Source organism: Gymnoscopelus microlampas (genome assembly GCF_963454915.1).
Source record: "Gymnoscopelus microlampas genome assembly, chromosome: 22".
NCBI lineage: Eukaryota > Metazoa > Chordata > Actinopteri > Myctophiformes > Myctophidae > Gymnoscopelus > Gymnoscopelus microlampas.
The window spans coordinates 30,245,166-30,264,437 of NC_139959.1; the positions used below are offsets into that span (position 1 = coordinate 30,245,166).

The following is a 19,272-nucleotide window of genomic DNA, read 5'->3' on the forward strand; positions in this document are numbered from 1 at the left end:
ATTTTGTCCAATCTGTATGGTAGAGTATGTTAATACAATATCACTTATACGATTGGGACGGTTGTATGTTGTTTCCTCCTATGTTGAGGAAAGTTACATAGTGCAGCTTTAAACAATGTCATTAAAAAAATGATTATATGTACCCCCCCCATAACATGTATGTAAATATAAATACAATATATGTATTACATATATATGTGTATAAATGTAAATATAAAATATAGCCTATAATAAATATCAAGAAAATGGTGCCCATAGTTTGCATGCAGGTGCCCACTCTTATATAAATTAAGCTCCCCATGTGCCAGGTATCTTCAAACAAAGCGTCGTTACTCGCTGCAGAATGGGAAAGAAAGTGAAGAAAGAGAATGATGCCCTTTGCAAGGACACAGTAAGTGACTCAGACCTCTTGATCTCTCAGTGTCAGTGTAATTCACCTATAACACAACATGATAAGCGAAGCATGCAGCTTTTCAAATCTCTGTTGTTGACCCCACAGTTTGAACCAGTGCCCATTGAGAGTAAAAAACCAGCCACTGTGGTGCTGATGCTGAGCTCTCCTGAGGAGGACGTCCTCATCAAAGCCTGTGATGCAATCTATACATTCGCAGAGAAAGGTACGAAATATTACTGTATACACACATCATTGTTGCATTTAATTTCTTGGCCAGTTATTGGCCATTATTGGCCATTATTGGCTTTGGTGCTGTCTAGTATACAGCAGTGGTACTCAAACTTTTCATTAGGGACCCCCAAATTGATACGTATTTGGCCGCGGACCCCCATCTGAAAATATCTTGTGCCAGGGACCCCAGAAGAGAAGATTTATGTTGAAAACAATATTAAACATTTTCCAATCATTTTTGATAATTTTCAAATACTTTCAAAAATTGCAGATGTACAAGCTTGCAGTGTGGCACAAAGTGATGCTCTCTGGTGGGGACCTCACGGACCCCACTTTGAGAACCAATGGTCTACAATACATGCTTAATAACACTACACTATACTACAACACAACAGAATGGTGGTACACAAGGTCACACACACACACACACACACACACACACACACACACACACACACACACACACACACACACACACACACACACACACACACACACACACACACACACACACACACACACACACACACACACACACACACACACACACACACTTTCCTGTCCAGCCACGCTTAAATAAACACATCCACTGCTCTCTGTCTCCCTCCGGTGGCAGGAGATGAGAACAAGCTATGTCTGCTGGGGCTGGGGGCGTTGGAGCCCCTCTGTGAGCTGGTGACTCACCAGGACAAGCTGGTCAGACGCAATGCTGTCATGGCGCTGGGCATCATGGCCACCAACGGTGCGTGAGATTGATTGATTGATTGAATACTTTATTATAAGTCAGAATAATGTTATCAGCACGTGGTGAGTAGTTCACTCAAAAAATGACTTATTTTCTATCATTATACACAAAAAAAATTAACACAATCATCATACATGTCATCAACAAAAAATAATATATGTACAAAAGAGATGGGAAAATGTTTTGGTCTTGGTCTTTTGGTCTTGAAGTAGATATTCCTGATAGATGTTTTTCAGGCCAATTTTGAAGGAAACCAGTGTTACACATGCTTTAATGGATGGTGTCAGGGCATTCCACATGACTGTCACCATGGGAACCCAAATTGAACTATGCTTAAGACCCAAAAGAGAAATTAGACCTTTGCTGGGGTCCCAAACTACAGAGAAAATGGCAGATCTACAAGCTCACAGCGTGTCGCTTCGTGCTGTGAACTTGTAGATCAGCTATTTTCACAACTTCTTGAACGTTGTTTTCATTCATTTATGGAAATTATCTGTTTTTTTATTGTATTTATTAAATACTTTTGAAAAATGTTGGAATAGTTTTTAATTGTTGAAAAGTTTAGATTGTTTTGCGTGGCACAAAGTAACACGCTGTGAGCTGGTATATCTGCTATTTTTAAATAGCCAAGGTATAGAATACCTTTGGATAAAGTGGTTCAAATGATTGTGATGCTGTATTAATAGCAGACTGACTGATCTGATCTTCTGGTTAGTTGGCTGAAAAGCCACAGCCGGTGAGAGTATAACGGACTGAAGGTCCATATTTCAATTCACCTTTGTTTCTGCTTTCATTGACAGGTGATGTAACGAGTGCTCTAAAGAAGCTAGACGTCATCCCGTCAATCATTGATAAACTGTCACTTGAAGGTACATCGTGGTCCTCGGTGTGTTTAGATCAGCTGCTGTTTAATAGTCAGCAATTGTAACATAACGAATGAATGCGAGAGTGAGTGAATGAGTGAGTGAGTCAAATATTCCTTCTTGTATGAGTATGATTGAAACACTTAACCAAAGGGGGAACCCAAGCCACTCTTCTGGTGAAAAAGTTCTATTAAGGTGGCTATATCCTCATTGAATTGAGTTAAAAACTGTGACGGAGATAAGCCACGCGTAGCCGCCCCGCACGGCCTTCTCCTATATATATACTTAGTTGTTTGGTGTCCCCCAGGGTTCTACTGTAGGTCCATTAATTTTTCCCCCCTCCTCTACACCAAATCGCTTCACCAAAGATAGCCGATCTGTAATCTCACAACGTGTAACACTTTGACCCGTTGTGAGCTTTAGGGACAGAATAGGGACGCTATTGGATTGATGTGGTTATAACTTTACCATGTGTAACATAATGGTGATGATGGCTTTGGAACATAATATGTTGTTCACTTTCTGTTTTGTGTCATTGTGTCATTTTATTTTCCAGAGGACACAGTAGTACATGAGTTTGCTACTCTCTGCCTGGCCTCTCTGTCGGTGGATTTCGACTGCAAGGTGAAGATCTTTGACAGTAAGGGGCTGCCTCCTCTGATCCATCTTCTGTCCAGCCCGGACCCTGACGTCAAGAAGAACGCAGTGGAGACCATCTTCAACATGGTTCAGGTGTGAGCAATAACGTACAACAACATGTGGAATCAATCGGTGCAAAAAATACTAAAAGCAAACAAGCAAAGAAAGAAAAAAAGCAATAAAGAATATCGTCTCTGTCGGGTGGAAACCTCATATGTCCAAAACTGTCAGATCTACAAGCTCAAAAAAGTAAAAGAAATATGGAGATAAAAGGTTTCCGCCTGACAGCTAACGATATGACAATGTGCAGGACCAGCCCAGTCGTCAGGGGGTCCGGGAGCTGGACGGGATCCCTCCACTGCTGCACATGGCGACGTCATCGGATTACCCCGACATCCAGCGTCTGGCCCTGAACGCCCTGGACGTCCTGACCGCCGAAAGAGACGCGCGCGCCGTCTTCAGAGACCAGCGGGGCTTTGAGAAACTCATGGATCTCCTCAATAACAAGGTTACGATGATGATTGATTGATTGAATACTTTATTAACAGTTTGCAAAAAGTACACTAAAAGCCCTGAGTGCTTATTTTTCCATTGTGGTCCTGTTTCTTCAATTTATCAAGACATATACAGTAAAGACATACAATACTATCAATACTATGAGCAGTAAAAGTATATTTCCTGAAAAACAGTGGGGGGTAGTTTCTTTAGGCAAGCTAGAGGACTTGTCTAGGTCCAGCTGCGAAGGAGGGTATGGAGTCACACCTTTTGATGGCTGGTTGTAGCTCCCCTCCGGTTGATCGATCCTCTCACAAGGTGTTATTTTTCTTGTACAGACATTATTAGCGCCAATGCTTTAATGCCATCAATGCCAACATAAATACAGTATACATTCATTTAGTACTAGCATTCTCACAGAGAACAGTGATAGAACAAAACATACAAGCAAATACACTTAACAATATATACCCCATTGCCCGCATCAACACTGGGGCAACAAATCTTGAACTCTTCTTTAACCTTGATATGACTCAACAGCAACGCTTTTGCTTGTTGCACGTTTGAGTACCTCTGCCTCAGCTCTGATAATTAACAGTGATCTAATCACCTTTGCTAATTAATGATCTGCTGCAGCTGCTAGAGGTTAGTGTGACCTCAGTCACTATCAAGAAACATAAATCACCTCAATACACAGTAAAACAAAGAGAGAAAAATAGAAACATGAATTGACCAAAACAAAAACATTATGAACTTCTTAACTTATTAATAAAAAACAATACTTTTAATTCTGATGGCAGCAACACTGGTAGTATATAGACCAGGGGTAGTATATAGACCAGGGGTCTATAGGGCATTCCACATTTTGGTGGCATAATAGTAGAATGAATTCGTCCCCATGTTTGAGCCGAATCTGGGGGGAATGAGATCAGTGCATGCTCTTGCCTGTGTGTGTGTGTGTGTGTGTGTGTGTGTGTGTGTGTGTGTGTGTGTGTGTGTGCGCGCGCGTGCGCGTGCGTGCGTGTGCATGTGTTGTGTGTGTGTGTGTGTGTGTGTGTGTGTGTGTGTCTAACATCTCGTCCCTCTGCCAGGACTTCAGTGACCTCCATGCCGAGGCCTTACAGGTGGTGTGTAACTGTGTAGAGGACGGCGAGAGTCTCCGATTCGTCCACAAGGTGGGAGGCGTGAGCGCGCTGATGCAGTTTGTCCTGTCGCCGACCACCACGCCAGAGATCCGCTCCAACGGCGTCAAATGCATCGCCCGTACCGCACAGAGCTGTAAGCAAACACACACATACACACATTATGCACGCACGCACGCACACAAATATGTCTGCATGTAGACAGGCAGACATAGGGGATTAGGTGTCACGTATAGTCTCGCGAGACAGACTGTTGGCTCCGACAATTTTCAAATGCTTCCATCATACAGTCTGAGGCACGGAAGCGCTGAAAATGATAAAGCTATAAAGCGGATGTGAAGCCTCCTCCCCGCTTCCGTTTCGTCTTTACAGTCACGCAAATTTATCCGGATATAAATCAAAATCACCTAAGCATATATATTCAATTTCCATTTCTGCTTAGCAGCAAGCTATATGATATAGCTTGCTGCTTAGCAGAAATGGAAATTGAATAATTAAATGTAAAGAATAAGATATTTTAAGATATATTTTCGTGAACGGAAATGACGAACGGATGACAGCTTCCAGACTCGCATTCGGAGCTTGTGGAATAGTAGTCTAGCTATAATTTATTAATAATGGTGGATATACTCAGCTCTGGTATTTGGCTCAGGCCTTCTCTTTAAAAATATATTTGTCCCTGATCTTTGACACAGCCACAGTCATGCCTACAGTCAGAGGACGGACATTGCTGACTGTGGATGTGTAGATTCACTGATACCTGAGAGAGAGAGGTGTTAACTGTGTAGAAGATGGATGTGATTCTCTGTGCGTGAGAGTTGCTCCAAGCTCAGCACGTCTCCTCCTCAGTTCAGTAACCTCCTGCTCCACGCGCCTCCTCGGTTCTTCAGCGCAATTAACGTCACGTTTCTGCTGGTTTCTGATCATCTCCCTCACCTCAGATTGTCTTCTCTCAAAGGAAGTGATCAGCTCAATAAAGATGGTGTCACCAAAGATGGTTAATTTATGAAGATACACCATCCCAATTGAAGCCACTAGAGGTCTGATCTCACAAACGTCCAATGTTGACTGGTGCTAGATCCCGCAAGAGTGCGTTGCTGGGACAGAGAAAGGTCGATAATAAAGTAGATTTTGTCCTGATTTGTCTCTCTAAAAAAATCCATTTTATTATGAAAATCTTGGGACTATTGTGTGGCTTGTGACGATCGGTTCCAATATTTAGTTCAGTGACCATGGGGCTAAAGAATGGTTCAGAAGATTCACGTTCACTCTTCCATTGGAAATAATAGACTCCAACCTGCTTCCGGTCTCCTAAAAAGGTGGCCACATATACTTCACGCAGATACAGGAAGTAAACTTGAGATGGCATGTATTTCACTTTTTTTTGTCTTTGACAGCGACTGATGGGCTCCACCTCCTGGTGAAGCACTTTCACATATGTCTCTCTCTCTCTCTCTCTCTCGTGGATTCTCTGCCGGATGATCTGCAGATGATCAGTATGGCAGAAAATCTTCCTCGTGAGATGAGAGCAGATGTTCTCCTGAAGCTCGGATGAGGCTTTGGCACAGCTTGTGTTTCTTAAAGGCAGGAGATTGATAGCGAGAGCTGGAGATTGAGTGTCACAGTAATGCTGCGTTCACACAGGCAGATACAAAGATACCATTCATTTTCAATGGAAGCCAGCGACATGGAGATACAAAGCAACATCCGACGTTTGTAGCTACAAAAGATACAAGGATACAAATTCAAGTTGAGCTGGTTTCAACTTCCAGATACAAAGATACAAAACTACAACTGTGGCTCCGATGACGATGACTCTGACGACGTCAACGACCATGTTGAACAACACAGATACAGAGCGACAGAGCATTATTGTGTATTTTTGTGTCTTTGTATCTGTCCGTGTGAACGCGGCTTAAATGTCCAGACACTGAAGACACGTCTTCACAGCTTTCAGTTTTTATGCCAGAAATCACAGGCCACATATATCCAGGTTCAGCATTAGCAATAAACAGGAGAAACACCAAACCTCCACCACTTGAGATGATGTTTTTTTTCTTTTTCAAAACAGGGATTGATTGATTGATTGAATACTTTAGTCAGAAATGTAAACAGCACGTGGTACAGTAAGACATTAAGGCTAAAAGGATAACACAAAAAAGTCCCAGGGACTTGTTTCCATTGTGGTCCTGTATGTATTCAATTCATCAACATAGCATAACAAATTTACATATTACATTTACCCCCCCCCCCTTGTTGTCTCCTGATAGATGTTTTTTCAGGCCAATTTTGAAAGAAACCATTGATACACATCTTTTAATGGATGGTGTCAGTGCAATGAGAACTTTACCATGTTTGTTCTACATGTGGGTGGTACCAGATCACGATCGCTCCCTCTAGTGCTATGGGTGTCACTGACTTTGGACGATGAACATCTTGTCTGTATGCTGTGGACAGCTGAATCTTCCTCTCTGCTCATCTCGACACACACACACACGCACGCACGCACGCACGCACGCACGCACGCACGCACGCACACACGCACACTGCAGTAGTAGCGTCCACAGGGAACAGTCCATGGATGCTTCAGCAGACCCAGACAGATAGCAGAACAGCACAACTGTTCACGGTCTAGCTGAACTCCCTGCTGTGTCATTTTGCAGCCCAATGAGAAAACAGACTGAGGTTTCGGTGTCATTCCCTCAGAGATCACATGATGTGTGTGCGCGCACGTGTGTGTGTGTGTATAGTGAGTTTAAGGAGTTTTATAGTGAGTTTAAGGAGACAGCATTCCCTATAGATATATGACTCCTATACAAAGCCCAAGTGTACAGTAGTAACTATGCCAAGATCAAACTGATAAAAAATGCTGTTTCAACTGGCCAGACAATGGGGTTGAAGGTCTTTTAGCTGTATTTGTCATATTGCACTGATTGTTCATGTATTCATGAGGTAATTGTTTATCCCCCAAAACGTGTTTGATTTGACTTTGAGACATATAAATAAACTCAATGTTGACCAAAAATGTAGTTACACTATGTTTTGAGCTTGCAGATCGGCTACTTTTGTGTGTCATTGTATGATAAAAAAAAAACTAAAAAGTGAAAATATGGATAGCAACGATATAAAACCTCAAAACACATACAATTAAGAGTGCATTCTTTTTGTGTCACTGTGTGTGTGTGTGTGTGTGTGTGTGTGTCTCATGCGTGCAGCTGAGAACCGCAGGCTGCTCCATGAGCAGGGTGTGGAGGGGGCCCTGGTGGAGCTTCTGTCTGGTGACGGCGGGGACCACGTCAAGATGGCCGCCTGTCACGCCGCGGCCGCCATGAGCCTCCATCTATCCAGCAAAGACACATTCAGAGAACTGGGTCAGACACACACGCGCGCGCACACACACACACACACACACACACACACACACACACACACACACACACACACACACACACACACACACACACACACACACACACACACACACACACACACACACACACACACATACATAACAGGCCATACTACAGCAATAGACATGCACATACAGTACTAGTAGCATGTGTGTTTGTGTGTGTATGTGTGTGTCTCAGGTTGTATTCCTGCAGTGGTGCGGTTGCTAGGCAGTGACAGTGTGGAGGTGAGAGAGGCGGCAGGCCACGCCCTCGCTAACCTCACACACAACCACCAGCCCAACACCTTGTGAGTGACCTATGACCTGGCTACCTAACACTGACACGCCCAATCTGACCCTGATTAACCCAGTAAGACCGGGAAAGCATCTGTCATTTTAGAGTTTATAACCACTTAACCATTATCTTATACTTTGGCTATTCAAAAAACAGCAGATATACTGTACAACATTTGTGAACATTTGTGCAAATCTTTGAATATATTTCTTAAAGCGAACATTTTTAACTCAATTCCTTGCTTCATGGGGATTCTACAAATGTCTTCTAAAACTTATGTTGCTATAATATCAGTGGCTCTCAAACTTTTTCATGTCAAGACCCCTAAAATGATATGTATTTGTCTACACCAGTGGTTCTCAAACTTTTTCATGTCAAGGACCCCCAAATGGACACTTATTAGCCCGTGGACCCCCATTTGAAAAGATACATTCTAAGGACCCCCAGTTTGACATGCATTAGGGCTACGAACCCCCATTTAATGGCATTTCTATCTCTGGGACCCCAATTCATGTTGTAAAATCAATGTTAACTTAACTCTGAGAGTGTACAAATGGAACCAAATGGACCCGTTAGGGTCCATTTGGTTCCATTTGTACACTCTCAGAGTTACAGACCCATAAGGGTCCATTTGGTTCCTATCCATTATTTAGCTGGGGACCCCCTGGAACCCCCTCAAGTACCCCTGGGGGTCCCCGGACCCCACTTTGAGAACCAATGGTCTACACCCTCCCCAAGACCACGAAGTATAGGACAGGGACTATACACACAAGGGGGGGAAGTGGCATAACAACAAAAAAGAAAGAAGAAAAACAAGTGAAGGAGGTCTTTTGCAAAACATGTAAACAGGTTATTATGTTAATCATCACGCTAATGATATTCACACAGTATAAACACTTCAATTTAATTACTACCATTACCTAATTATTCCCAGTAATTGGGGGTATTACTGTGCACGTCCCTTCTTCTCGATCAGAAAACACGAAAAGTGCATTGCCCTCTATGCTGCAAAAGATGGCGAAAATATACACAGCGACGCTTGGAAATGAGTGTGAAATCAGCATTAGCGACGCTCCTTGTTTACAGCCACGGTTGTAAAGCCATGCGTGACCAGTCTACACAATGTCTAAAAAACACTGAGGTCTGGGAACGTTGATCGTTTTCAAGCGGTGGTGTAAAGTAACTAAGTACATTTACTCAAGTACTGTACAATTTTGAGGTACTTTTACTTTACCAGAGTATTTCCAATTATCTATACTTTTACTGCTACTTTTACTGCTACTCCACTACATCTCAGAGGAAAATATTGTACTTTTACTCCACTACAGTTATTTGAAAACTTTACTAGTTACTTTGCAGATATAAATATATTACATTATAAAAACATACATTAACCACTTCAGCCCTATTGTATACCTAGGCTATTTGAAAATACGAAGTAAAAGTACTAAAATGTTTGAAAATAGCAGATCTACAAGCCTCGCGACACGTTGTGAGCTTGTAGATCTGCTATTTTCAAACATTTTAGTACTTTTACTTTTGGTAATTTAAGTACATTTTGATACCAAAACCTTTGTACGTTTACTCAAGTACTGTTACCCAAGTGCAGAGTACTTCTACATTGCAGTGTTGATACTTTTACTTAAATAAAACATTTGAGTCCTTTTTCCACACACTGTTTTCAAGTAGGAGATGTTTAGGATTCATGCTTCATTACCTGTCTTGAACAGGTAATGAAGCATGAATCCTAAACATTTCCCACAACACAGGTAGACAGGCTGTCTCTCTACCTGTGTTACCTGTCTTGTCACTTTGTCACAATCCATCATTCACTGTCTTATTAACCCTTTAAGACCTGAGGCGATTCTTAAAAATGTTTTCTAAATCCCAAGATTTTTCAAAAATAGCAGATCTACAAGCTCATAGCGCGGCACTCGGTGCCGTATATTGTATTTTGTATTTGTTTTTCTTTTTTCTTTTAGCCTAAGTCAGATTTAATCCTATGTAAACCTATTTAAATCTCTTATGTTACATAACTGTCAGATTGTGTTATTTCTATTTAAATACTCATAATTTGTTATGAACATTTTGGGCGAAATGATTAAGAAATATCATATAGTTTTGTTTTGGATCAATTTTTTATTTTTCCTAAAAAAAACTTTAAAAAATGACTTAGGCCATTAGTTTAGCAAGGCGACGATTTGCTATTTTGTCCAAAATGTTAAAACATTTAAGTCATTTAAGTAATGTAAAGTATGCATAATTTGAACATGCACAGTACAACATCATTATCATACTTAGATTTACCCTTCAACTTCTTGTTTTTGCCCAAAATGATTGGATATAGTGTACAGGTTTTGTACCAATTTGTAGCAATTGTAAAAATATTAGACCTTATTTTGTCAAACGTTCAATCACGTTCTATCATGTATTGTGTGTGTGTGTGTGTGTGTGTGTGTGTGTGTGTGTGTGTGTGTGTGTGTGTGTGTGTGTGTGTGTGTGTGTGTGTGTGTGTGTGTGTGTGTGTGTGCGCGTTCGTGTATTGTCTTCCAGTGCGGTGCATGAGGCAGACGGGGTCAAGGCTCTCGTGCGGCTGCTCGGTGGCGGAGGCTCTCCTGGGTCGGTGGTCCACGCCGCCGCCGCCCTCGCCAACATGGCCGAACAGGAAGCCCTGCGAAGCCACATCCTGTCGCACGGAGCCGTCCAGGCCCTGGTGGAGCCGCTGCGGTCCAGGAACACACGCATACTGGTCCCAGTGACGCAGTGCCTGGCTGTACTGGCCAGCAACGCAGAGGCCAGGGCACAGGTGTGTGTGTGTGTGTGTGTGTGTGTGTGTGTGTGTGTGTGTGTGTGTGTGTGTGTGTGTGTGTGTGTGTGTGTGTGTGTGTGTGTGTGTGTGTGTGTGTGTGCGCGTGCGTGCGCGTGCGCATGTGCGTGTGCGTGTCGGGGGGGTGGGGGGGGGGGGATAAACCATAACAATATCCTATTCAGTCCATATAAAAACCCAGAATCTGCAGCAATATAAAGAAAAGAAAAAAGAGAATTTACTCTAAATCATAATCCTGAATTATTTTACTTTTATTTGACTTTTTAAGGCTTTATCGAACAACAGTTCAAAAACATCACGTGCATTAAGTATCAGTGGAATCAAACATATTATCAACGTTTCTGAACAAACATTAATAATGTAATCATTTCCGATTCTTACTGTATTCCTCTGTCTGTCTCGTGACGCGTTAAGCTGAGAAGTGCCGGCGCCGTCCCTCCATTGGTCAACCTGCTGCGCTCCAACCACACGGAGGTGCGTTGCAATGCATGCTGGGCCATCAGTGTCTGTGCCAACGACGAGCCTACTGCAGTGGAGATGTGGAAACATGGGTGAGAGAATTAATGTCACATATCATTGCTGTCGGTATCTCCATATCTTTTTCGTAAATTAATGCCCTACTCGATCGTACTACAGCGTCAGTGCGTCACACAAAAGCATCAAAAGTAATAGATCTGATACTTTAGCTATTTTTGAATTTGAATCCGGAAAAGTAACAGTTTTGGACATACATACTTTAAAATAAAGCTTAGATTGAGTCATCTCATGCCCAACAGCGTAATTTGTTGGCAGCAGTGCAGTTTGCTGAACAGCCAGTAGATGGTGGTAAGACACAGTATTGAGTGTTAAAGGGATATTTCACTTTCAAAAAAACTTTCAGTCATTTTATAGTTTACTCAGGCTTTTGTGAGCACCCCAGACCGTTTTTATGTTGTGTGATTCATTATTTAGATATTTAACATTCATTTTATCAGACACGCCCCCTTCCTATACAAACCCATTATAACTTCAAACTCCATTTTTAACATGTTAGATTCATCAAAAACACCCGTCCTTTTTTCTGGTGACTCTCCCTGCCCTCCTAATACGCGAGGGGGCCGTGTTTTTTCGATTACCTTTTTCATTTATTTTATTTAATGTTTTTATTGTATTTACTTTTTTAAATTTTCAAAAAAATATATTAAAAAGAAATGAAAAAAAATATCGAAAAAACACGGCCCCCTCGCGTATTAGGAGGGCAGGGAGAGTCACCAGAAAAAAGGACGGGTGTTTTTGATGAATCTAACATGTTAAAAATGGAGTTTGAAGTTATAATGGGGTTGTATAGGAAGGGGGCGTGTCTGATAAAATGAATATCAAATATCTAAATAATGAATCAAGCAACTTAAAAACGGTCTGGGGGGCTCACAAAAGCCTGAGTAGACTATAAAATGACCCAAAGTTTTTTTGAAAGTGAAATATCCCTTTAAGAGAGAGCGTACCTCTTTGCTGTAGACAGTCTACAGGAGTGGTTCTCAAAGTGGGGTCTGGGGACCCCCAGGGGTCATTGATATTTTCAAATATTATTTGAAACTTTTTAACACCACAAATCTTGTATGGGGGTCACGGGCACAAAATATTTATGTGTATAATGTGTATAATGTGTGTGTGTGTGTGTGTGTGTGTGTGTGTGTGTGTGTGTGTGTGTGTGTGTGTGTGTGTGTGTGTGTGTGTGTGTGTGTGTGTGTGTGTGTGTGTGTGTGTGTGTGTGTGTGTGTGTGTGTGTGTGTGTGTGTGTGTGTGCGCGCGCGCGTCAGAGCCTTGGAAGCATTGCAGGAGATCAACCAGTCAGTGAATCGTAGGAACCGGTTCAGCGAGGCGGCGTTGCTACGGTTACTGGACTCCAACCTGTCCGTCAAATACAGCCTGACCGGCCGACTGGCCTCCACCGACATCACCACCGACGGCTTCTATGACGCTGGACAGGTGTGTGCGTGTGCGTGTGCGTGTGCGTGCGTGTGTGTGCGAGAGAGAGAGTGAGAAAAAGAATGAGAGAACAAGAGTTTCTACAACAGAAGCAAACTAAATGTTAGCAACCACTACTGATGTAAGTCAATGTCTGTCTTGTGTTATGTCTCTCAGGTCTGTGCGGGTCAGAAGGTGCTGCCGCTAGAGGAGCTGTCCAAACAGCCGGTCAACCAGTGGCGGCCCGTCATCTTTGTCAACATAGCGGCAGAGTATATGAGCTTGTTTACATATGACTGAATGTCATGACGACACGTTTGCATTTCATCATTTAAATCAGTGATTCTCAATCCGTTTCATTTCAAGGACCCCCAGTTTCATATGCATTAGGCCGAGGGTCCCCATTTTTTTCAGGCTGCGACCCCCCCAAATAGTCATATTTGAACTGGGGTGGGGACCCGTGGGGACCCCCCACCCTGACAAGCATTTGGAATGTAGGCGTTACATTTAGTTTGACTCGGTTCCACAGATAAATACAAGCTCACAACGCCTCGCACTGCGAGACGTTGTGAGCTTGTAGATCGGCTATTTTCAACAATATTTGCCTCTTTCTTACGTTATAGTTAACAATTTGTCCAATTTGGAATAAAAAAAGCTATTAAGTCATTAAATTGTAACTTTAGAAATGTGCAGATACCCTTTATACACTTATACTGTATGTTGGTTTGTTCACTATTGAGTGACGCCTATTTGATATCATGTGGGACCACTGGGACCTCAATCTACAATTCACCAATGTTTGGTCCGGGGACCACCAAGGGTCGTTGAGGGGGTTCCAGGGGGGTCCTCATCAAACGATAAGACCTATTTATATCAAATACATATCAATTTGGGGGTCCTTTGGGGGCACAAAAGCGTTTGAGAACTATACTGATTTAGAAGGCATTTGTAGAATTGGCCACAGAGCGTATAAATGCACTCAAATGTACTAATTATTTTACTGTGCACCCTCCCTTCCTCTGTTCCAATTCAATTCACATGCCCCCCCCCACACACACACCGTTAGGCGCCCGTTAGCCCCCCGTTAGGCCCCACAAGACCAGCGAGCCCATTCCTCCAAGCCAGGGACGGACCCACAGCTAAAGAGCCTTTGTGTTAGAAGACTGTTGAAAATACATTCACTCACTCACTCACACTCACACTCACACACACACTCACACTCACACACACACACTCACATACACACACACGGAGAGCCATGCACAAGCGTTTGTGTTCTTGTCCAAGCCTTTAGCATTTTTGATTAATTAACTTCACCAAAAAGAGAAGTGCCCCCCTGAGGGGGGCCTCATTCACACCCCGTTTTGTTGCAACACACCCGCACACACACACACACACACACACACACACACACACACACACACACACACACACACACACACACACACACACACACACACACACACACACACACACACACACACACACACACACACACACACACACACACACACACACACACACACACACACACACCAGGTATCCTCAAGTGGTCAGTTATGCAATCCATCCTGTTCTCTGACCCCCGGTTAACACTGCTCACATTAGAACATACCGGTATTTCATATTTAAAGGTTCTGCCATTTTGTGTTTTGCTGCATGTTAAACAGCTATCTCCTAGGGGAATGCTGGGGGAAAGGACAATGCTCTTTCTCTCTCTCTCTGTAAAGTGTACACACACACACGCACGCACGCACACGCGCGCACGTGTAACATACTCTACATGCATGTTCATTGTGGCTGTACATGCTCTTCTAATAATGTGTTACATAATGCCAACCCATGTGACTGTTCATCCAGGGTGCACGTGGACCCTTCGGAGGCGAGGTCGGACAGCCCCCCCAGCACGCGCACCAAAACTCCAAGGTTTGTATGTGTGGAGTTGGGGGGTTTGGTGTGAGTTAACCACATGGACCCTATAGCGTCCTTATTCCGGGGGAGAACTTTGAAAAAGACAAGCTGTGAGCTTGTAGAACGGCTATTTTTGGCAAAGACATTTTGTGTGTAGAGGGAAAAAAATTGCGGCCCTAGTATAGACGCAGACTTCTCTTCCTTTTCTCTAATGTATGTATTTTTGTTCAGCACCCGAAAAGTTTTTTTGGGGATGTGCATGCTTCCTACTGGGCCCTAGTATAGACCCCTGGGGGACTCCGGTCAATGAAGTATAATAGGGTTTGAGAGGTTAAGGACCTTGCACCCAGAGTCGCACATTTAAAACAAACGCTTCTCGATGACCTCTTGCACACCTACTCCGAAATTGCTGTCCAACAAGTGGCTGCATAATTTTTTTCATAATGGAACCAGCCAGGCAGTAAACTGTCGCTGTGGGAACAAACACACCTTCACGTTCCTGCGTGTTTCAGGATGCGTTAAAAAAACAATTGCATCAGACTGACAGAGTGTACAATAGGGCAGTGGTTCTCAAACTTATTTATGTCAAGGACCCCCAAATTGACACTTATTAGCCCGTGGACCCCCATTTGAAAAGATATGCCAAGGAGCCCCTGCCGTAAAAATCGATTTTTACGGCATCTTGACATGCATTAGGCTACGAACCCCCAATGAATGCCATTTCTATCTCTGGGACCCCAATTTACATTGTAAAATCAATGTTAATTTAACTCTGACAGTGTACAAATGGAACCAAATGAACCCGTTAGGGTCCATTTGGTTCCATTTGTACACTCTCAGAGTTACAGACCCATAAGAGTCCATTTGGTTCCTAACTATCTATCATTTAGCTGGGGAGTGGGGACCCCCTGGAACTCCCTCAAGGACCCCTGGGGTCCCTTTGGGAACCACCACTATAGGGTGCCTGCTTGGATCGAAAAGATTGATTCGCAAACACAATTCAAATATTTTAATTTGTAAATCAGTTCAGTCAGTCAGTCAGTCAGTCAACCTCTCTTTCTTTCTCTCTCTCTCTCTGCAGCAAAGGGAAGAGCAAAGGGCGTAGAGACGACGACAAGCGTAAGGACGAGAGTACCGCCAAGCCGGAGGAGGAGGCCTCCACAGAGAAGCCATGGAAGGTGCCCTTTGACCCGTCGTTCCAGACCCTCTGCACTGAGGCCACCAGCTCCGTCGTCCCACTGAGCGACCACGGTGACATGTGTGCTGCCTTAGCAAGGTGACCGCCTGCCCCCTGACCATCAGCACACCAACCACTTAAACCCTATATGGTTGACCGCCCTGAGTCCCCTCAGGGCTCTATACTAGTGTCTTTTCTGTTTTCTGTTATAGGCTCTATTCACAGCAGCCATATTATGAAGACATTCACAGGTGTTACCAATGATACTAATGAAGGCTCTGTTCCAGTCTAGCACAGTGGTTTCCACGACCCCCATAACTCTGAGAGTGTACAAATGGTACCAAATGGACACTCTATTTGTACACTCTCATTTGTACACTCTCATGATCTGCAAGCTGAGTTAGTAGAACGCTATTTGACATACTGTATAACAGTTGGGTTTTACCTCTTAAACCCTGTTTAGGCTCTATTCACAGCAGCCATATTATGAAGACATTCACAGGTGTTACCAATGATACTAATGAAGGCTCTGTTCCATTCTGGTCAAACAGAGTCAGGGTGCTGATATTGTTGCATGTTGGCTCACTGGAAACACTCTGTTACACCAGTGGGTCTACAGTTGTGGTCCAGGGACCCTCATGGGCTTCCAAATGGACAGGTGTGTAACTCTGAGTGTACAAATGGAACCAAATGGACCCGGGGTCGTGGAAACCACTGTGCTAGACTAAATGGAACAGAGCCTTCATTAGTGTCATTGGTAACACTTGAGAAGGAAGTGATAATATGGCTGCTGTGCACAGAGCCTATTGACGCTGTCGGACAGAAATCTTCTACAGCATCACACAAAAGCATCAAAAGTAGCAGATCCACAAGCTCGAAACGCGGTGCGAAGCGACACGCTTCGAGCTTGTAGATGTCTACTAAATTGGTTAACTCATAAAGCGCTAAGCTTATTTAAAATGAGTTCCCACACAAATCATGATGACATACTGTATAAGAGACAGACAGATATACACTGCTGCACAGAACGTCATACAATCAGCTTAGGGTTGGGTGTGATTAAGTGGTGTGTTCTATAGCCTAAAATGATCCTTTTAGTGATTCAAATAAATAAATTGAGCTCAGAATGGAGCTTTACATATTAGGCTATGCCACCTCTGTAACTCTACATGGTTTTCATGTGACTGTCAGTCAAGCTGCCTATACACTACCTCGCATTGTGATTGGTCGTCAGACTGGTGAGCGAGGCCATGGGCGGGGCAGTGGAGAGGGAGAGGTGGGACGAGTTCTCCTGGGAGCTCCACCTCAGCCAGCTGAAGGTTGACCTGCGCTCCAACGCCGTCCCCGTCGGTCGTGTCTGCAAGGGCATCTACTGCCACAGGGCTCTGCTCTTCAAGGTACACACTGGAGACCTCTCCTTCTCTACCTCAGGGGTCTTCAACATTTTTGAGTGGTGCTAGTCCAAGGACTGACTTTGTGTGTGTGTGTGTGTGTGTGTGTGTGTGTGTGTGTGTCCGTCCGTCCGTCCGTCCGTCCGTCCGTATGAGCACGGCCTCAACAGCTCTGTGTCTGTATGAGCACGGCCTCAACAGCTCTGTGTCTGTATGAGCACGGCCTCAACAGCTGCAGCTGATTGCAACACAAAGACGCAACCAGCACACTAATTAACTCATCAGAGGAACCACTCTCTTCACACTGGGTGTGATTTTTCAGGCTAAGGACCCCTTAGCTGAGAGAGAGATGAAGCAGGGACCCCCACTAAAATGAAGTACAGTATGGCTTAACCTTAAAGCGGCACTATGTAACTTTTTTTATGAATAAAATGTATTTATTTCCAATCTGTATGGTAGTGTGTAATATAATATAACTTGACACATTTGACACATACAGTATGACACATTTAGACCGTGTCAAAGGTCATGTTTCATCTACACAAATTCTGACCCAAGATTTAATTTATCCCCTGAGCAAGGAGCCTGGCTCTATTAGCTCAATAGACTTGCGCAGCGCAGGAAACCGGGTTCGATTCCGGGGTAGAAGTGGAAAATTACATGGTGCAGCTTTAAGTAATTAAACTTCATCTTGTTCCACAGTGTTCCTTCCCTGACCTGAGTTCCTCACTAGAGCCTTACCTCTCTCTCTCCAGTGTTGCCAGATTCTGTGAGAGAAACAAGCAACCAAGTCTAGGAAAACCAGCCCAAAAGAAGCGACTATGGGCTGCATGAGCACTTTAACATATACATCAACTATTTGAAAATAGCAGATCTACAAGCTCACAACGCATCGCGATGCGACGCGTTGTGAGCTTGTACATCGGTTATTTTCAAATAAAATCTTGCGGGGAAATTATAATAAGCAGATCTGGCAACCCTGTGTCTCTCTCTCTCTCTCTCTCTCTCCGGTATCTCTGTAGTGTCTGTCTGATCGTGTTGGACTGAGCTGTACTCTGGTTCGAGGCGAGTACAACCGGGCCTGGAACGAGGTTCTCCTCCCTGAAGGGACCCCCCACATCGGTGGGCAGCGCACCCCGCTCACCGCCTACATAGTAGATCTCATGCACCAGCCTGGGAGACTGCTGAAATCCAACACTCCGGCTGCCATACAGTACCAGACTATATAGATCTGTAATTATGTCACGATGTGGATGGATACATACATTTAACACTGTATTGTATGTGACTATGTGGTGATCGTTGTGCAGCACACTTTAGAAAAGTTATTTTTTGATGTTGTTTTTTGAAGACTGGAACAATGTTTGAATTAAAGTATTCAAAGATAATCTGGTGAATCCTGTAGGGAACGTTTAACTGGCCATAAACAAAAGAAAAAGGCTCGCACACTGACAAACAACGTTCTCTTTGGATGCAAAAATATAGAATATTTTAATTCTAAAAGTGCAAAAAGTGACACAGAGAGTTGATGTTTCTGTCCTCAGACCATCATCAACACTGAATGTTGGCCATAAGTAGGCAGTAGGCCTATTAGATGTAACCATTACCACTGTTGAGGCCCACTGGCCTGCAAGAAAATTAACACCATATAGAGTAGACATATACTGTACTGTATTGTATACAACCCATAGAGCAAACAAACATGGAATCAATCCAATATTATCACTTCACTCTTAAAAAAGAGATAATTATTATTTACAAGTCATCAATACAACTTTGCAACTTACAAGAAGAATACATTGCAACAATACAACTTCAAAAGTATAG

General features: G+C 43.4%; 1 protein-coding gene across 1 annotated transcript; it reads left to right on the plus strand.

Annotated features, from left to right (window-relative positions):
• Positions 1–343: 343 nt before the first annotated feature.
• On the plus strand, positions 344–18,674 carry armc3 (armadillo repeat containing 3; the record flags this gene model as incomplete). The annotated part of the gene is made up of 17 exons (XM_084048159.1): positions 344–391; positions 500–617; positions 1,242–1,367; positions 2,171–2,239; positions 2,790–2,965; positions 3,183–3,380; positions 4,459–4,645; positions 7,725–7,880; positions 8,100–8,208; positions 10,749–11,001; positions 11,437–11,573; positions 12,819–12,987; positions 13,144–13,238; positions 14,827–14,892; positions 15,959–16,153; positions 17,289–17,451; positions 18,468–18,674. 17 exons carry the CDS (start codon positions 344–346, stop codon positions 18,672–18,674), a joined length of 2,472 nt encoding a protein of 823 aa, XP_083904285.1.
• Between the last annotated feature and the right edge of the window lie 598 nt (positions 18,675–19,272).